General features: G+C 45.6%; 1 protein-coding gene across 1 annotated transcript in view; it reads left to right on the forward strand.

Moving 5' to 3' along the window:
- The window catches only part of LOC137321176 (SH2 domain-containing adapter protein B-like), a 258,374-nt gene that overhangs the window by 135,392 nt on the left and 104,177 nt on the right, over positions 1-18,805 (forward strand). The window contains exon 2 of the mRNA XM_067983450.1: positions 10,665-10,794. Within this exon, the coding sequence (XP_067839551.1) occupies positions 10,665-10,794 (130 nt within the window). The remainder of the gene's footprint in view (positions 1-10,664; positions 10,795-18,805) is intronic.

Here is an 18,805-nt window from a genome sequence, read left to right on the forward strand (position 1 = left end):
GCTCGAAGGGCAAAAATGGCCTACTCCTGCTTCTATCTCTTATGGTCTTATGGTTCTTCATGCCGAGCTGCTCCCAGCTGGGCCTGGTGGCATCGCATTGCCCATGGCAGTTAAAGTGACCACTGCCCTCAACATTCCAGGGTGCCACCGGTGACATCACCGGCGTCTCTCAGTCATCTGCCCACAAGTGCATAAGATAGGTCGCTGATGGATTGTTTCGCAGGGTGTCCCACTACCTCAAGTTCCCCATGGATGACCTCAGCCAGACGTAGGGGGCGGTGGGTTTCCATTCTGTGGCTGGCTTCCCACGAGTACAGGGTGCAATTGATTGCATGCATAAAGCAATCTGAGCACCTCCACACGAGCCAAGACTATTCATCAATAGGAAAGGATATCACTCCATCAACGCGCAGCTCATTTGCGACCACCAGAAAAGATTTCTTCACGTCTGTGCCAGATTCCCTGGCAGCTGCCATCATTCTTTCATTCTGCAGGAATCTAGCGTCCCGGCCCTCTTCCATGCACCTAACAGCCTTAAGCGATGGGGATACCCCTGCACATGTGGCTCAAGACACCTGTGAGAAACTCCATCAGTGAGGCACAGCGTCGATACACCGACAGTCACATCGCCACCAGGTCTGTCATTGAACATGTGATAGGACTGCTGAAGATGCGATTTCGATGCCAGGATTGTTCTGGGGGAGCGCTTCAATATGCACCAGCGAGAGTGGGTAAGGTTATAGTCGTCTGTTGCGACCCCTTATCCTGCACAACATGGCGCAACAGAAAGGGTTGGTGGTTGATGAGGCCTCATCCAGCATCCACATCTTTCATCAACATTGAGAAGGAGGAGGAGCCCATCGGCAGAGCAGCGGCTCACCTGGCTGCTTGTGAGACTAGGGAGTCACTAATATTTGAACGATTCTCATAAGGACATCTGCAAAGTGAGGATAGTCCAGTCCTTAGAACACCCGGAAGGAGCAGCACCAACTCCAGCCACTTACCCGCCCCCGCACGAAATAGTCCTACAACTACACATACACCCTACTGGGTGGCATCACGTCTCGCCGTTCATGATGAAGCACATGAAGGGGCGTTATCACAAAAGGCAGTCAAGAATGGGCAAGACGTGACACAAGTAGTGGTGAGAATGCTAACATTCAATGTGAATTTAACAAAAAACAAATATAAATGAAAGACATGACATTCTGTCAAACTCCCTTGTGCATACCTTTTGTGATCACAAAACTGTAGCCTTTCGCATCCTACTACTTCTACGTGGTGCACCCCCTGTGGCTGTAGCAGAGGTAGTGCACCCCCTGTGGCTGTAGCAGAGGTAGAGGCAGGTTGCTGTTGTTCATGCTCTGACTGTTGAGATGCTTTTGGCCTGCACCCTATGGGTTTTGGAGCCTGTGAAGGCCCGCCAAAGACTGCTCTACCTGCACCTGTGCATGGCCAGACTCGTCCCCCCCCCTCAACCTGTACCCACAAAGCTGCCTCCTCTCCAGGTGGTCAACAGGTGAGACATTGGAGCGCTCTGAGTGGCGTCCCCACTTCCATGTCTTCTTTCGCCATCATCCCTCTCCTGGGCCAGGGCCACATCACTGTTGCCACCTTGCCGGACAACATTTGGTAGGACTTGTGTGATGCTTTGGAAGCCCACTTGTAAAGTTTCTGTCTGCCTTTTTAAGGCGGCAGAATGTTGTTCACCCTGAGTCCGAACGGCCGCTGTCAGGGCCTGGATGGACTCATTTGTGAGGTGTGCTTGAAGCTCAATAGAGGCTAGCCTTTCCTCCATCGCAGACATTCCCACACTTACCTGCGCCACTATCTCGGACATTCGCGCACATATCTGTGCCACCATTCAACTAATGCAGGAGGTGGACTCCTCCATCCTTGCCGGTAATGCGGAGAGTGTGTGGGGCACCTGTTCCAGTACCTCGCAACTGTGCTGCTGTCCCTCGATCAATCTCCTTTTAAAGGATGGCCCCGGAGTTCAGCTGCGCAGAGCTTGGATAGGATTGCGCCCACCGACGCAGACTCTCCGCAGCTGCCCCTGCCACCAGTGTCTGATCGTGGTCACTTGTGTGTGGTGACTCACCAGGTGCCACCCAACTAACTGACTACTAGGACCCACCGAGGTGTGAGTATCTGCGTTGGTGGATGGCTCACTAAGATGTGACGGTGCGCCCTCGGAGTCTGGGAGCTCCACTTCGGTCGCTGAAGGGCCTATTAGAGAACAGAAGGCAATATTAAGCATCAATACAGATGTGTATTGTGAGCAGCATACTGAGGTGTTCAACATGCCAATCATTCTTAACATCAATTCATGTTGTATGTGATGAATGTTAAAGCTGTGTCACCAGACACTTGTGGGGTGCCAGTCTCTGTGTCCCCAACGGACAGGCACTCGAGAGTGCGGCTAATCTGCAGGCCTTCTCCTCCGCCTCTGTGAGAACCACTATTTGTTGTGGCCCCCCTCCAGTCCTCGCCCTCGCGCGTGCATTTTGCGCTCTCTTCTACAAGGGGAGCAAGTACAGAAGTGTGAGTGAGTGAAGGTGAAGTGGTCAGCCGATGAATGCATTGCTTTGGGTGAAGCTGACCATCAAAGAGATGCATCAGAGGGTGACTATCAGACAGAGACATCACATTGGATTGATTCAGGATTGGGCTGAGTAGTTGTGGTGGGTTCACAAATGGGGAGATGAGGTTGTGCTCAGGAAGTGAAGATAAGTTGACGATGAGCCTTAAGTGGGTGTGAGAAATGATGTGATGGAGTAGTCTTGGCAGTGCAGAATGATGTGAAGGGTGGTGGGGATGGTGATGTGCAACACGGAATGCAGGAGAATCAGTAAGTGTATTCACTTTTGCTGACCTAGTTAGATCATTGAAACGCTTCCTGCACTGCACCCAAGTGCGGCAGATGTTGCTCCTGCTGGTGACCTTCTCTGTCACCTCGAGTCAGACCTTCTTGATGGCAGAGGTAGGACACTTCCTCCTGTCGACCGGGTAGAATATTTCCCCCCTCCTCCTCACCCCGGCCAGCAGCACCTCAAATGAGGCGTCATTGAATCTTGGAGCTGGCTTGCCCCTTTGCTACTCCATTCTGCGTGCTTGCTCCTTGCTCCAGCAAAGGTCGTTGGTGCAATGGCCCTTTAAATCCAGACACTCACAGCAGGTCATGCGGGTGCGTAGTCCGCCTGCTGCACAGCTTTCAGACGGCAAACCCGGAAACAATGTTAAGAGTCATCAATTAAGTTACGATCGTGTGGGGAACAATAAGATTTTTTTTTGGGTTACCCGTGCACCCATTGCCCCCTCCCCCCCCGTAAGCTGCAGGGCTACGGACCGGGTGCTGGAAGGTGGGATTAGAATGGGCACCTGGTTGTTCTTCGAGCCAGCGTGGACGCGATGGGCCGAATAGCCCCCTTCTGTGCTGTATCTTTTCTATGTTTCTATGGTTCTATCCCTCGTTGCCATCCCGCCGGCAATTTAAAATCATGCCCAATGTATGAGTGAGTTAACAAATGCTGATAGTTATTGAAGTAGAGTTCTCGAGACACCATGCTCATGACACACAATGTGCAAGGCTTCAGATGGACAGAAATCTCTTTCCCCACCACACCTCCGGTGGACTACTGAGTGGAACCCAGCTTGAAACGCTGTGACATAGGGGAGTGTAACTATCTGCTGAATGCTGAATCTGTGCAGAATATTTGAGTTTTTTTTGTTGGAGTAGATTACATTAAAATTCATAACTCCTGAACATTTAACTTACTCAATTACATCGCTGGTAGTTTTCACTTGGGACTTGAGCTACTGTAAATTTGGAGGGGGAGCTGCTTGTGGTACCCAATAGCAAAATGCTACATATTTCATCTTCCAAAATTACCATTTCTTTATTAATTGGGCCACACAATGTAGGAACTTGAACAGCCTTCATTTCAAATCCCATTCTAAACACTGACATTTTTTGTCATGAATTAATTCTGGGAGGAATTGCATGTGACCGCCCACTTCTACGTTGCATAAACACCCAGGACCTTTGCAGTAGCACCAGATCCATTTTTCCTCAGCTTTCAGTGGGTTCTATGCTGTTAGTAGCACATTTGCATGATTCCTAGAACCAGTTGCTGCAGCCTCTAGCATATTTTGGGAAGGAAAAAGATAGTTTTATTATATTTCACCTGTTCTAATTGTTTTTATTTTTCCTTTTAATCCTCTGAGCTCCTCACAAGGAAACTTGGCTCAGGCTGATTTGAATTAACAATAAGCCACAGAGGAGACTCAACTAGTTTTATTAAGGCAAAACCAAAAGCAAAATACTGCAGATGCTGGAAATCTGAAATAAAAACAGAAAATGCTGGAGAAGCTCAGCAAGTGAGGCAGCATCTGTGGAGAAAGAAACAGAGTTAAGACGAAAGGTTCTGACAAAAGGTCTTCGACCTGAAACGTTAACTCTGTTTCTTTCTCAACAGATTATGCCTGACTTGCTGAGCTTCTCCAGCATTTTCTGATTTTATTTTAATTTTATTTAGGGAAAGGTTGCCCTTTTCAGGGCACAGAACAGCCAAGTTTTCAGAAATACTATACTTGCTCTCTCGTAGGCATCAAGTGAACAAAACATCTCTGAGAACTATAAATATCTGAAATGCTGTTTTTTTTTCCTTTTATAAAAAAGAAAAGCCTTTATTTGTACTGGTTGGGGTTTCCCAAAAATAAGAGTTTGGTAGCTGTGGCAAAATTGATTTTTCCCTGTGTTAGATTTTTCAAACTTATATTTCTGTAGTGCAAGGTTCAGTATTTAAAGGTTAAAGTACTAACCTGTGCCATTTGTTTAGGGGTGGCATAGCCTGTGAGACCTTTTGGAGCTTCCTGGCCATTTGTCAAAGGGTAGGCCCTCATCCCTGAGAAGTGTCTTTGATTGATAGCTATTTCAGAGTCCCTGGAAGAAAGGAACATGCCCTTGAATGGCTGCAGCCCATTATTGACAGGTTCGCTGGGCAGAGAATTCATTTCACAGAATTAAATGGGGCTGTTCACACAGAAGCCTGGTTCATCACAGAATGATGATGCACTTTGGTAGCCAACAGCAAAAGACTGCCTGTGCTTTTTAAAACCTCAACTATGTGCAAAGGTAGCGAAAGTGATCTTCTGACTTGGTACCCTTGTTTAGAGAGAAACAAGTTGCATCCACATTGTTTTCATAAACTGAGGAGTGTAAGATAGACTGTATACTGTTCATTTAAATATTTTATGTAAGTAAATCAGTTATTGGTTCGAACCTAAGTCATCTCAGTCGATGCCTATTCAGTCCGCCTTCCATAAAAGAGGAAAATTCACATGATGGCAAATAATATATTCCAGTAGCTGATGTATGGAGTAAGGGCTATCTGTTGTAATCCCCAAGTCTCATTATTGTTTAACTAGATATTGGGCAGAAAAATACACTCTAGATCATAGAGGATGTGAGGTCCACTTATGGGAGTGGCCAGTGATGCTTAACATGAAGAAACTCTAGTTTAAAAAGACAAACACTGTGACACTGCCTCCAAAATGTGATCTAGCTGTTTACCAAACATGCCTTAGGCTTCTGAGCTAAACACACCAACTTAGAATACAACAAAATAGCAGTTATAAAACAAAGCAGAGGCTACAAAAAAAACAATGTCAGTTGTTCCTTGCACATTCTGCTGACAATAATGAATTTGACCTTTCCCCAAGGGAAGAAGCCAGGGACATATTTGATCCATTGCTATAGAAAAATATTTCTGGCAACTCAAATGAGGAGGAGATGGGATAACTATCCTATTATAAATGAGCACTCCTGGGTAACACATATTAGTTTATTCTTTACCTTAGCTTGGCTCAGTTGGTAGCACTCATTTTTCTGACTTAAAAGGCTTTAAGCTGAAGCAACACTTCAGAATGTGAGTACGTAATCTAGGCTGGCAATTCAGTGCAGAACTGGTTAAGTCCTGCATTTTTGGAGGTGCTGACTTTCAGATGAGACTTTAGACTGAGAGTTCAGGTTGTGTTGAGATCTCATGACAGTATTTGGATTCAACAGATCACCTTCCACCATTTCTGTCACCCTCCAGCACGATGCCACCATCAAACACATATTCCCCTCCCCTCCCTTTCAGCATTCTGAAGGGACCGTTCCCTCTGCGACAACCTGGTCCACTGTTCCATCACCCGCAATACCTGCTGTCCTTCCCACGGCACCTTCCCATGCAAGTGCAGGAGATACATTTTCTGCCCTTTCACCTCCTCCCTTCCCACCGTCTAGGGCCCCAAACACTCCGTCCAGGTGAAACAGCGATTTACTTGTACTTCTTTTAATTTAGTATATCGTATTCGCTGCTCACGATGTGATCCCCTCTACACTGGGGGGATTGATTTGCTGAACAGTCCGCAAGCGTGACCCTGAGCTTCCGGTCACTTGCCATTTTAATTCTCCGTCCCACTCCCACTCTGAACTTTCTGTCCTCGGCCTCCTACACTGTTCCAATTAAGCTCAACGGAAGCTTGAGGAACAGCATCTCTTCTTTCGATTAGGCACTTTACAATCTTCCGGACTCAACATTGATTTCAGTAACTTCAGATCATAACCACTGCTCCCATTTTTTCGAACAGTAGGTGCTGATAATGGTTCCACTGTTGCTATTTAGAGCTCCTCTAACCCCTTTTGTTTCTTTGTTTGTTCCATTACTACCCCCTTTGCCTTGCACCATCGTCCCTTTTGTCATTTAATCAATCCTGCTCTCCACCCTACCACAGACCTTCCCTTTTGTTCTTTTCTCCCCTCCCTTCTTCTCCCCCACCCCTTCCCCTGGCTCTGCACTTGCTTGAAAACTGTTAAATCTTCTTTCAGTTCTGACGAAAGGTCATCGACCTGAAACGTTAACTCTGTTTCTCTCTCCACAGATGCTGCCTGACCTGTTGAGTATTTCCAGCATTTTCTGTTTTTATCTCAGCTATTTCCACCCTTACTTCCCTCAGCACCCTTTAGCTGTTACTTTCAAATTACTGCCAAAATATAAGGAAAGGAGCCTCATTTAAACATTATAATGACGGACCCGCCTCTCCAGTGTGGGTTACTCAGACGCCCAATATCTGCCATGGTTAAAACAGAAACAGGCACGAGCGTGACAGGTTGGGGTTGGGTTTTGCGAATATGATGATTTAACACGATCCTCTCCTGCTTGTCGGGGGTGGGCGAGGTTAAAACTCACCCATCGTTTCAGTAAATTTCCTGTAATACAGTGATATATAACCAATACAGCCAAAACTACACCCCAGTACTATTCATACAGAGAGCAATGATATTATTAGTTAATATAGGCGGAGCTGTATCCCGTGTCTTAATCCCTTCCCATCCCAGTTTATCTCAGAAAAGCCGATAAATTTCTACAGCAATCAGAGATTTGAAGTCCAAGATTGCTTCCAGGTTTCTATGGGAGATGATAGAGTACAAGATTATACAGACCAAAAAAAAACATATACAGAGCGAAACTGTTTGAAAAGCATACAGTTTACCAGACATGCAGAGAGAGTTCTACAAAAGAGAAACAAACTGCGAGAGGCATAAAGGGAGGACAGGTCAGAGATGAGGAGAAATTAACACACAAGAGGAGCCTGTGAGATAGAGACGGTGAAACAAAAACTAAAATGGCAACAGAAGCTTACAGAGAAAGAGGAAGATAAGCAAAAACAATAAAAATGTGATGGGAGCAATTAGAGAGTGGGAGAAAAGCAGTTAGAGATACATAATTTTAAAAATTTTACTCTGCATTATAAATAAATTGTGGAACTCCATTCATTTCTCAGATCTTAAGATTTCAAATGTGTATAAAATATTTTAAAAGTTACTCACCAAGGTCACTGGTTTGCTGTTTTTGTGGAAAAATGGACAGAACGGATCCCAATACACTTTTTCAAAATCCTGCAATTCCATGTAATGAAACTGGAATTTGATTTACATGGGCCGATTTTAAGTTGAGGCATACAAGGGTGTTACCGTTGTGAGGCTTGTGCTATTTTGAGGGTCAGGCCTCATCTACATGCAGCTAGCGAGAAAAGGGGCCAAGTGGACACTGTGCTGCAGCTCGTCGCTTGTGAGATGGTGGGAAATCAGCTGGCTGTCATGCTGAGCCAGCTAGACCGTTGGAGGCTGGAGGCTCGCATGAGCCAGCTGCGAGCCAGAGTTTTATTGTGGGACCAGGAGGAACCCCCCGCCCCCCCAAAAAAAGTTAACATTTCCTGGGCTATTTTCTGACCGGCCTCCAACAGTACCTTTAAGGAGCGCTGGTTAAGCTGCTGAACACTTAGTACAAATAGGTAGTGTGTGCGCAGGGCATGCTCTGCCCATTTCTACCTCAAAATTGCAATCAGTGTCCTGTGTACAACCTGTGTACTTGCATATTACAAGTGGCCTTCCACCTGAAACAGGACCCTACCAGAGTTGGCGATGGCCATAGTGCCAGCGTAAACGCAGTAAGTGCCCCACACCATTTTCAGGCCGCGACCACCTTGTGCTGGTGAATAAATTTTAGCTTTGTTGCGGGTTGGTCGGTTGGCTCAGGCGTTTACCCAACCCGCATCAACTTGCGAGCGCCCTGACCACAAAGTTTCGGTGAAACCCTGGTCATTTGAAAGGCACAACTGGTTTAGCTATTCATTGCCAGATCTGGCTGGATCACATCAACCACTGTGCTGCTCTGCTTACTGCTCCATGATCATCCTGAAATGCAAAGATAACTCACAACTTCTTTTCTCCACTACCTGCCGTCTCCTTAAATCCCTCTCTCCTGCCCCCTCCACCATCATCTCCAACAAGTGTGAGGCGCTAATGGACTTCTTTGTCAACAAGATTGAAACCATCCATTCAGCTGCCTCTGCCACATCCCTCCCTTCCCCTAGCCCACCAAGTCAAGCTTCCGCCAATGTTCCCCCTGCCATAGACCTGAACTCGCACCTCTCTCTAGTTCCTCTCCTATCTCCCCTCATGTCCTCTCCTAGCTTATCTTATCCATAAACTCTACCTCCTGCTGTCTCAACCCTATTCTCACTAAACTGCCGTCAACCCAATTTCCCTTCCTGGCCCCCATGCTAAATGATGTTGTAAATGGTTTCCTCTCCTCAGGTGCTGTCCTGCTCGATTTCAGATCTACCGTCCTCACCCCTCTCCTCAAAAAAACTACCCTTGACCTCTGTGTCCTTGCAAACTACCACCCCATCTCCAACCTCCCTTTCCTCTCCAAAGTCCTTGCATGTATTGTCGCGTCCCAAATCCGTGCCCATCTTTTCCCGCAACTCTATGTTCCAACTTCTCCAATCTGGTTTCCGCACCTGCAACAGCACTGAAATAGCCGCAATCAAAGTCACAAATGGCATCCACTGTGACAGTGGTGCATCATCCCTCCTCATCCTTCTCGACCTGTCTATAGCGTTTGATATGGTTGATCACACCTTCCTCCTCCAACGCCTCTCCATTGTCCAGCTGAGTGGGACTGCCCTTATCTGGTTCTACTCTTACCTATCCAATTGTATCCAAAGAATCTCCTCTAATTGCTTCTCTTCCTGCTCCCGCCCACAATGTTCTCTCCTATTTCTCATCTACAGGACATCTCATGTACCTCAGCAGCATAACTTCAGGTTCCACATGTATGCTGATGACACCCAGTTCTAACTCATCACCACCTTGCTCAAGCCCTTCACAGTTTATCTGACATCCAGTCTTGGATGAGCCGAAATTTCCTCCAGTGAAACATTGGGAAGACCGAAGAAGTTGTCTTCAGCCCCCACCACAAACTCCGTTCCCTAGCCACCGATTCCATTTCGCTCCCTGGCCATGGTCTCCGGCTGAACCAGACTGTTTGCAACCTCGGTGTCCTATTTGACCCAGAGCTGAGTTTCTGACCTCATATCTGCTCCATCACTAAGATCGCCTACTTCCACCTCCGTAATGTCACCCGTCTCCGCCCCTACCTCAACCCATCTGCTGCTGAAACCATTATCCATGCTTTTGCTACCTCCAGACTCGACCATTCTAATGCCCTCCTGGCCAGCCTCCCATCTGCCACCCTCATCCAAAACTCTGCTGCCGGTATCCTAACTCGCACCAAGTCCTGTTCACCCATCACCTCTGTGCTTGCTAACCTACATTGACTCTTGATTCACCAACGGTTCAGTTTTAAAATTCTTATCCCTGTGTTCAAATCTCTCCATGGCCTTGCTCCTCCCTGTCTCTGTTACCTCTTTCAGCCCTACAACCCTCCGAAAATTCTGCGTTACTCCAACTTTCACCTCTTGTGCATCCCTCACTTCCATTGTCCAAGCATTGGCGGCCGTGCCTTCAGCCATATAGGCCCTAAACCCTCCCTAAAACTTTTCACATCTTCACTTCTCTATCTTCCATTAAGACCCAGCTTAAAACCTACCTCTTTGATCAAGCATTTGGTCAACTGTCCTAATATCTCCTTCTTTGGCTCGGCGTTAATTTTTGTCTGATTATGCTCCTATGAAGCATGGGTGGGAAATTTTACTACATTAAATGCACTATATAAATGCAAGATATGGAATTCTGTCCTTGTCAATGCTGCCTTCTTGTTACATTTACAGATATGGTAGTAATTTGAATCACGTTTTGACTGTTTCAGGTTGCAATTAGGGATGACTACTCTGATCCGTTTGATGCTGAAAATGAGATGAAGAATAAAGTTAGCAAAAAGCGAGAAATGGTAAATAATGGTTACATGGAACCTTATGAGGCACAGAAGATGATGGAAGGTAAGATTAGTGTGTCCAAACTGTGAAAGTCATATCAGTAGATATATTTCAACTCCATTTTGTTGTTTGCATTCTCCTGAATTGCATTAAAGTTTGGTGCAAATATGAATTCCATCCATGGTGGTTTTCCCCCAACATGATCTGGGTAGTGACCTATGAGCTGTTGTGAGAATACATAATGGCAGCATTGTAAGAATACAGATGCTGATGGTATTTACAGATACCAGAAATTAATGTTTTTTTTTTAACATTGAAAAGATGATTTAAAACATCATAGTTTCATAGAACGGTTACAACACAGAAGGAGGCCATTCAGCCCGTTGAGACCGTGCCGGCTCTCTGCAAGAACAATCCAGCTAGTCCTGCTCTCTGCCCTTTCCCCGTATCCATGCAAATTTTTTCCCTTCCTAAGTGGACACAATACTCCAGTTGTGGCCGAACCAGAGTTTTATAAAGGTTCATCATAACTTCCTTGCTTTTGTACTCTTTGCCTCTATTTATAAAGCCCAGGATCCCATATGTTTTTTTAACCGCTTTCTCAACCTACCCTGCCACCTTCAACGATTTGTGCACGTATACCCCCAGGTCTTTCAGTTCCTGCACCCCCTTTAGAATTGTACCCTTTAATTTATATTGTCTCTCCTTGTTCTTCCTACCAAAATGTATCACTTCGCACTTCTCTGCGTTAAATTTCACCTGCTACGTGTGCACCCATTCCACCAGTATTACTATGTCCTCTTGAAGTCTATCGCTATCCCCCTCACTGTTCACTACCCTTCCAAGTTTTGTGTCATCTGCAAATCTTGAAATTGTGCCCTGTACACCCAAGTCCAAGTTATTAATATATATCAAGAAAAGCATTGTCCTTGTACCGACCCCTGGGGAACCCCACTGTATACCTCCCTCCAGTCCGAAAAACAACTGTTCACCACTACCCTCTGTTTCCTGTCACTTAGCCAATTTTGTATCCATGTTGCCACTGTCCCTTTTATTCCATGGTCTTCAACTTTGCTGACAAGCCTATTATGTGCCAGTTTATCAAACGCCTTTTGGAAGTCCATATACACCATATCAACCACATTGCCCTCATCAAACCTCTCTGTTACCTCATCAAAAAACTCATATCAAGTTAATTAAACACAATTTGCCTTTAACAAATCCGTGCTGGCTTTCTTTAATTAATCCACACTTGTCCAAGTGACTGTCAATTTTGTCCCGGATTATCGTTTCTAAAAGTTTCCCACCATCGAGGTTAAACCGATTGGCCTGTAGTTGCTGGGTTCTTCCTTGCACCCTTTTTTGAACAAACGTGTAACATTTGCAATTCTCCAGCCATCTGGCACCACCCCAGTATCTAAGGATGATTGGAAGATTATGGCCAGTACCTCCGCAATTTCCACCATTACTTTCCTCGGCAACCTAGGATGCATCCCATCCAGACCTGGTGACTTATCTACTTTAAGTACAGCCAGCCTTTCTAGTACCTCTTCTTTCTCATTTTTTTAGCCAATCCAGTATTACATCTACCTCCTCTTTTACTGTGACTTTGGCAGCATTCTTTTTCCTTGGTAAAGACAGATGCAAAGTCCTCATTTTGTACTTCAGCCATGCCCTTGCGTAGGTCTCCTTTTTGGTCGCTAGTCGGCTCCATCCCTCCTCTTACTACACGTTTACTACTTATATGTCTGTGGAAGACCTTTGGATTCCCTTTTATGTTAGTTGCCAGTCTATTCTCATACTCTCTCTTTGCCCCTCTTATTTCCTTTATCACTTCCCCTCTGAACTTTCTATACTGAACCTGGTTCTCACTTGTATTATCAACCTGACATCTGTCAAACGTCCCCTTTCTCTACTTCATCTTACTGTCTATCTCTTTCATCATCCAGGGAGCTCTGGCTTTGGTTGGCCTATCTTTCCCCCTCATGGGAATGTACCTAGACTGTACTCAATCCGTCTCCTCTTTAAAGGCCGCCCATTGTTTGATTACTGTTTTGCCTGCCAGTCTTTGATTCCAATTTACCCAGGCCTTCTCAACCCACTGAAATTGGTCCTCCTCCAATTGAGTAATTTTTACTCTAGTGTTCTTTATCCTTTTCATAGAATCATAGAATGATACAGCACCGCATAGAAGAAGGCCATTTGGCCCATTGTGCCTGTGCCGGCTCTTTGAAAGAATTATCCAATTTATCCCACTCCCCTGCCCTTTCCCCATAACCGTGCCACTTTTTCAACTTCAAATATTTATCAGAGTCCCTTTTGAAAGTTATTATTCAATCTGCTTCCACCACCCTTACAGGCAGTGCATTCCAGATCGCGTAAAAAATGTCTCCTCATGTTACCTTTAGTTCTTTTGCCAATTACCTTAAATCTGTGTCCCCTGGTTACCAACCCTTCTGCTACTGGAAAGAGTAGGGGCGCTAAATTGGGCCGTGTAGCGCTCATTGTTTTGGCGGTACACGGCCTTTCCGACATCCATGATGGCGCACGCACGTTTCCTGCGTGATGTGCGCCAGACGCCATCTTGGTATAGGAGTTTGCGCAGGCGCGGATAAGAAACGCTGGAATCATGTAAAGTAGGGAGAAAATGGCTTCAATCAGTGTGCAACGCTGATTTAAAGTGATAGACACCATTTTGGGTCTTAACACTCAACTCAACGCACAGCCTTAACCCCGACCATCTGAACGTGTCTTAGAGTGCCTGGAGGACCCCCCACCAGCGCTATTTAAAGGGATCGTGCAGGATTTACAGGTTAGTGGCTGGATTATTGCTTCTGGCTGCCAAGACATTTGTAACCGTTTTTGGAGGTCTCCTAGACTTCAATACTAGGACACGGGAACATTTAGAGCCAGGACGTGCAGGAGTGAAGTTAGGAAATGCTTCTACATGTAAAGGGTGGGGGACGTTTGGGATGCTCTTCTGCAGTCGGCAGTTGATGCTAACTCACTTGTGAATGTTAAATCTGAGATTGATAGATTTCTGTGAACGAAGGGTATTAAGGCGTATGGGGCTAACGCGGGTGTATGGAGTTAGGTCACAGGTCCACCATGATCTCACTGAATGATGGAACAGGCTCGAGGGGCTAAATACCACTGCCACTTGCTGCCTCTTGATATGCACCACCTTCTCCTGCAAGAAAGCGAGGCATGTGCCTGGGTGATGTGCCTGTCATGGTTGAATAGCTGCCAGTGTGTGTGGCCTATGGGTTGTGGGTGGGCAGCTTGAAACAGTGGTAATGTGTAAGTGCGGGAGGAAGCATCTGATTGGAAGAGTTGAGTACTGATGGAAAGAGTTTATTGGTATGTGGGTGATGGGGGGGTGTAGTGCGTGGTGCAGTTGGTCGGAGACACCACTTGACAGTTGACCTCACTCACCTTGCCCACTCATATCAAAGCATTGAACTTCTTCCTGCACTACATCCATGTTCATGATGCTGTGCGTCTGGCATTGACTTCGTCCCCCGCTGCCTCCCACTGTCTTTTGAGTATATGTCTGGAGGGCTTCTTGCCGCCCCACCCGCCCACTGCGGATATAGGATGTTCCTCCTTCTGTCCACCTCTTGCACCAAGGTATTTAGTGCATCAGCAGAGAACCTTGGTGCATGCGCTCTCGCAGGCCTGGTACCAACTCAGATCAGCAGATTGGTGAGGTCTGGTGTGCAGATTGAAGGATGTGGGATTTAATAGTGCGCAACCTTTATTCAATGTTTTAACATAACTCATCAGTGTGTAAACATAGGGATGGGATCTGCATTTGTGTTTTACGTGCACGATGTCTGATGTCTGTTCAGACTCCATGCAGACGGTGAACTGTTATTTTCAGCAAATAATAGGTACAAGCTACCTTTAAGAGATTTCTAAGAAACACCTTCCCTTTAAGAGATAGAGCTCCCTCTGGTGGTGGGTAGTGCAAATTGCATGGAGACCAAACTTGCGTCTTGCCTGCCCAGGGTCCGTCGGGCGCGGTGTGTTACTGCATCGCGCTACCATCGCCAAGAATGGACCCTTATCCAATTTTTTCCCCCAGATATTTACTCTATCAAAATCCTTCATAATTATGAACACCTCTATTAAATCTCCCCTTAACCTCCCTGCTTTAAGGAGAGCAACCCAGCTTCTCCAGTCTCTCCACGTAACTGAAGTCCCGCAAATCTCCTCTGCACCCAGTCTAAGACCTTGACATCCTTCCTAAAGTGTGGTGCCCAGAATTGTCCTCAATACTCCAGCTGGAGCCTAACCAGTGATTTGTAAAGGTTTAGCACAACCACCTTGCTTTTGTACTCTATGCCTCTGTTTATAAAGCCAAGGATCCCGTAAGCTTATTTTTACAGCCTTCTCAACTTGTCCTGCCACCTTCAAAGATCTGTATACTTGCACACTAGGTCTCTTCTCTTCCTGCAACACATCTAAAATTGTATAATATAAATTTAAGGCTTTCTGAATTTCTTGAAACACAAACCCAAATTACAGTGTTGTGCAGCAGCTTATCTTGGCAACTCGAGAATTTGAGTGATTTTAAATAAATTGTTGGTAGTAACTTTTTTGCTACTTCTCCAAATTTATATTTGCACACACTTAAAATACAGACATTGCATCTTCTTGGTAATGCAAATTAAATAATATAATAGGATATAATAATAGAGGTGTGCACAGAAATAGAAATTAAAACTTTGAGCCATAGCAGATTTACTGAGGATCTTAGCAACAGGTAGGTCGTAAATTGGGAAAACTAGAGCAGAATAGCATCTGGGGTTCTCCATCTGAGTGTGGATTTTAATTTGCAGCGCATCACTATTTGAAAGTAGGAGAAGTAATGATTTGCCATGGATCACTTGGTGCATCACAGTAAATAGCTGAAATGTTGATTGTAGAGTATCTCCTCATGAATGACCCCGAATCACTAGAGATTTAGCATCTGCGGTTGTGAGAATAGAGAGGTCCATTAATTGTTACAAGCTGGGTGGGTATAACTTTCAGAACATTCAATGTTTTATGAGTGTAAACTTAAATGTACTTATGTCGCTATGTTGGAGAAATATTAGTTTGATGAACACTGCAGGTTTCTTAATCTTCTGACCAATAGTAGAAAATGTAATTATAATTAAATTTAATAATGTCCCATATTGTACTCATGTAAACCCCGCTCCCTTCCCTCATCCAACCTCACCTCCAACAACAAGTGCAAGGAGCTCCTGGACTTCTTTATCACTAAGATTGAGACCATCCGTTCAGCTGCCTCTGCCGCTTCCCTCCCTTCGCCTAGCCCATCAAGCCAACTTCCCTTAAGGATCCCCCTTGCACTAGCCCTGAACTCGCATCTTTCTCTAGTTTCTCTCTCATCTCCCCTTATGCCCTCTCCGAGCTCATCATGACCATGCGACCCATCTCCTGCTCCCTTGACCCTATTCCCACCAAACTGCTGATCACCCAACTTCCCTTCCTAGTCCCTATGTTAGCTGATATTGTTCCCTCTCCTCAGGTACTGTCCTCCCCATCAAATCTGCCGTCATCATCCCCCTCCTCAAAAACCCACCCTTGACCCCCTCAGGCCTTTTAAAGTACTGCCCCATCTCCAACCTCTCTTTCCTCTCCAAAGTCCTTGAACATGTTGTCGCCTTCCAAATCCGTGCCCATCTTTCTTGCAACTCCATGTTTGAATCCCTCGAATCATGTTTCCGCCCCTGCCTTAGTACTGAAACAGCCGTTATCAAAGTCACAAATGACATCCTCTATGACTGTAATCATGGGAAACTACCCTTCTTAGTCCTTCTCGACCTGTCTGCAGCCTTTGACACGGCTGACCACACCATCCTCCTCCAAAGCCTCTCCTCCGTTGTCTAGCTGGGTGGGACTGCGCTCGCCTGATTCCATTCTTAACTATCCAGTCGTAGCCAGAGAATCACCTGCAATGGCTTCTCATCCCCTTCCCGCACCTCTGGAGTCCCCCAAGAATCTATCCTTGGCCTCCTCCTATTTCTTATCCATATGCTTCCCCTCAGCGACATCATCCGAAAGCACAACCTCTCTCGACCCCTCCACTGTCTCCCATTTGTCACACTGCTTGTCCGACATGAGCAAAAATTTCCTTCAACTAAATATTGGGAAGACTGAAGCCATTGTCCTTGGTCCCCGCCACAAACTCCGATCTCTAGCCACCGACACCATCCCTCTCCCTGGCCACTGTCTAAGGCTGAATCAGACCGTTCGCAACCTTGGCATCCTATTTGACCCTGAGATGAGTTTCCGACCACATATCCGCTCCATCACCAAGACCGTCTACTTCCACCTCCATAACATCTTCCGTCTCCACCCCGCCTCAGCTCATCTGCTGCTGGAATCCCCATCCATGCCTTTGTTACCTCTAGACTTGACTATTCCAATGCTCTTCTAATTGTCCTCCCATCTTCCGCCCTCCATAAACTTTAGCTCATCCAAAACTCTGCTGCCAGTATCCTCGCACCAAGTCCCGTTCAACCATCACCCCTATGCTCGCTGACCTACATTGGCTCCAGTCCGGGAATCCCTCGATTTTAAAATTTTCATCTTTGTTTTCAAATCCCTCTATGGCCTCGCCCCTCCCTATCTCTGTAACCTCCTCCAAGACCTCTGCGCTCCTCCAATTCTTGCCTCTTGCGCATCCCCGATTTTAATCACTCCACCATGCCTTCAGCTGCCTAGGCCCTAAGCTCTGGAATTCCCTCCCTAAATCTCTCTGCCTCACTACCTCTCTTGCTCCTTAAAACCTACCTCTTAGACCAAGTTTTTGGTCACCTGTCCTACTATCTCCATATGTGGCTCGTGTGAAATTTTGTTTGGTAACGCTCCTGTGAAGCGCCTTGGGACATTTTATTATGTTAAAGGTGCTATATAAATGTAAGTTGTTGCTGTTTTCGTTCTACTATTGAAATCACTCTTTATAGTTTAATGTAATACGAAGTTACCAAATCTCTTGGTACCATATTACAGTCTTTATGATGGTCGTTTGTGCTCATCAAACTGTAAGTTGTCAGCTTTAGGAACTGAACATTTTCTAGTTTTTCTACTGTGTCCGCATTAAATGTTATAGTGGAGCAGAATAAAACTCACGATACTCAATCCCATCAGTGTGCCTTGACTCCAATTTCTAGAAGATAAATGGATCTCTCTCTTTCCCTCTCCCAATGCATAAAGCACAAGTGTAATATGTTTATTTCCAGTGAGATTCATGATTTATTGCCAGATTGTGTTGTGGACCTACTGGGAATGACAATGGGCCATAATATGCTGTGGCGGGGAATGTGTTCTGTAAGTTAGACTTGCCCTTGAACGTTTAGGTTTTTAAATTTTCTGCATGGCAAGTTGCTGAAAGTGCAAGTTAATAACGTCGTAGCGAGGAAAACAGCATCTGGGTCCTAAGTGAACACGGCAAGCCACTGTCTATCTCCTTAACCAATCAGATTGAATGATTGTGAAATTACCAGTGCAAGGACTGAGAAGGAAGTGTAAATTACAGTGGGTGAATTCAATGTCAAATCAGGTACAGAAAGACAAATAAAGAGAGGGAAAGACAGATTCGATTAAGAGAGAGCAGAAAGAAACAGAAAGGAAAAGGAAAATTAAATTTTACATTTTTACAAACTCCTACAAAAACTAAAACCTGAAGGGATGAGACTCCTCACTTGTAATAGTTCATTTTCAGTGCCAGAGAGATTGATTGGCAGTAATTAACACTTACCACATCGTTAAAAGGATACTCAGATTGAAATGGGCAAGACGTAACTTTCTGTGGCAAGTTTATTACGTATCTACCAAGCAAATACAGCAACTTAATGCCATTCAATGCGTTTCAATGGTGAGCCTGTCGGCGAGATGGCATTTTCGCAAAGCTAGTGGTGGAGCTTCCCAACTCAGACAGCAACTTTAGGATATACACGTTTAACCTCGCATCGACCCCTCCGCAGAAGTTGCAGTGCCATTTGCGCATAAATAACGGCGAGCATCATTAGCCTCACCATTACTTTGACAGCAAATTCTG

This window comes from Heptranchias perlo, chromosome 4, assembly GCF_035084215.1.
Source record: "Heptranchias perlo isolate sHepPer1 chromosome 4, sHepPer1.hap1, whole genome shotgun sequence".
Lineage (NCBI taxonomy): Eukaryota > Metazoa > Chordata > Chondrichthyes > Hexanchiformes > Hexanchidae > Heptranchias > Heptranchias perlo.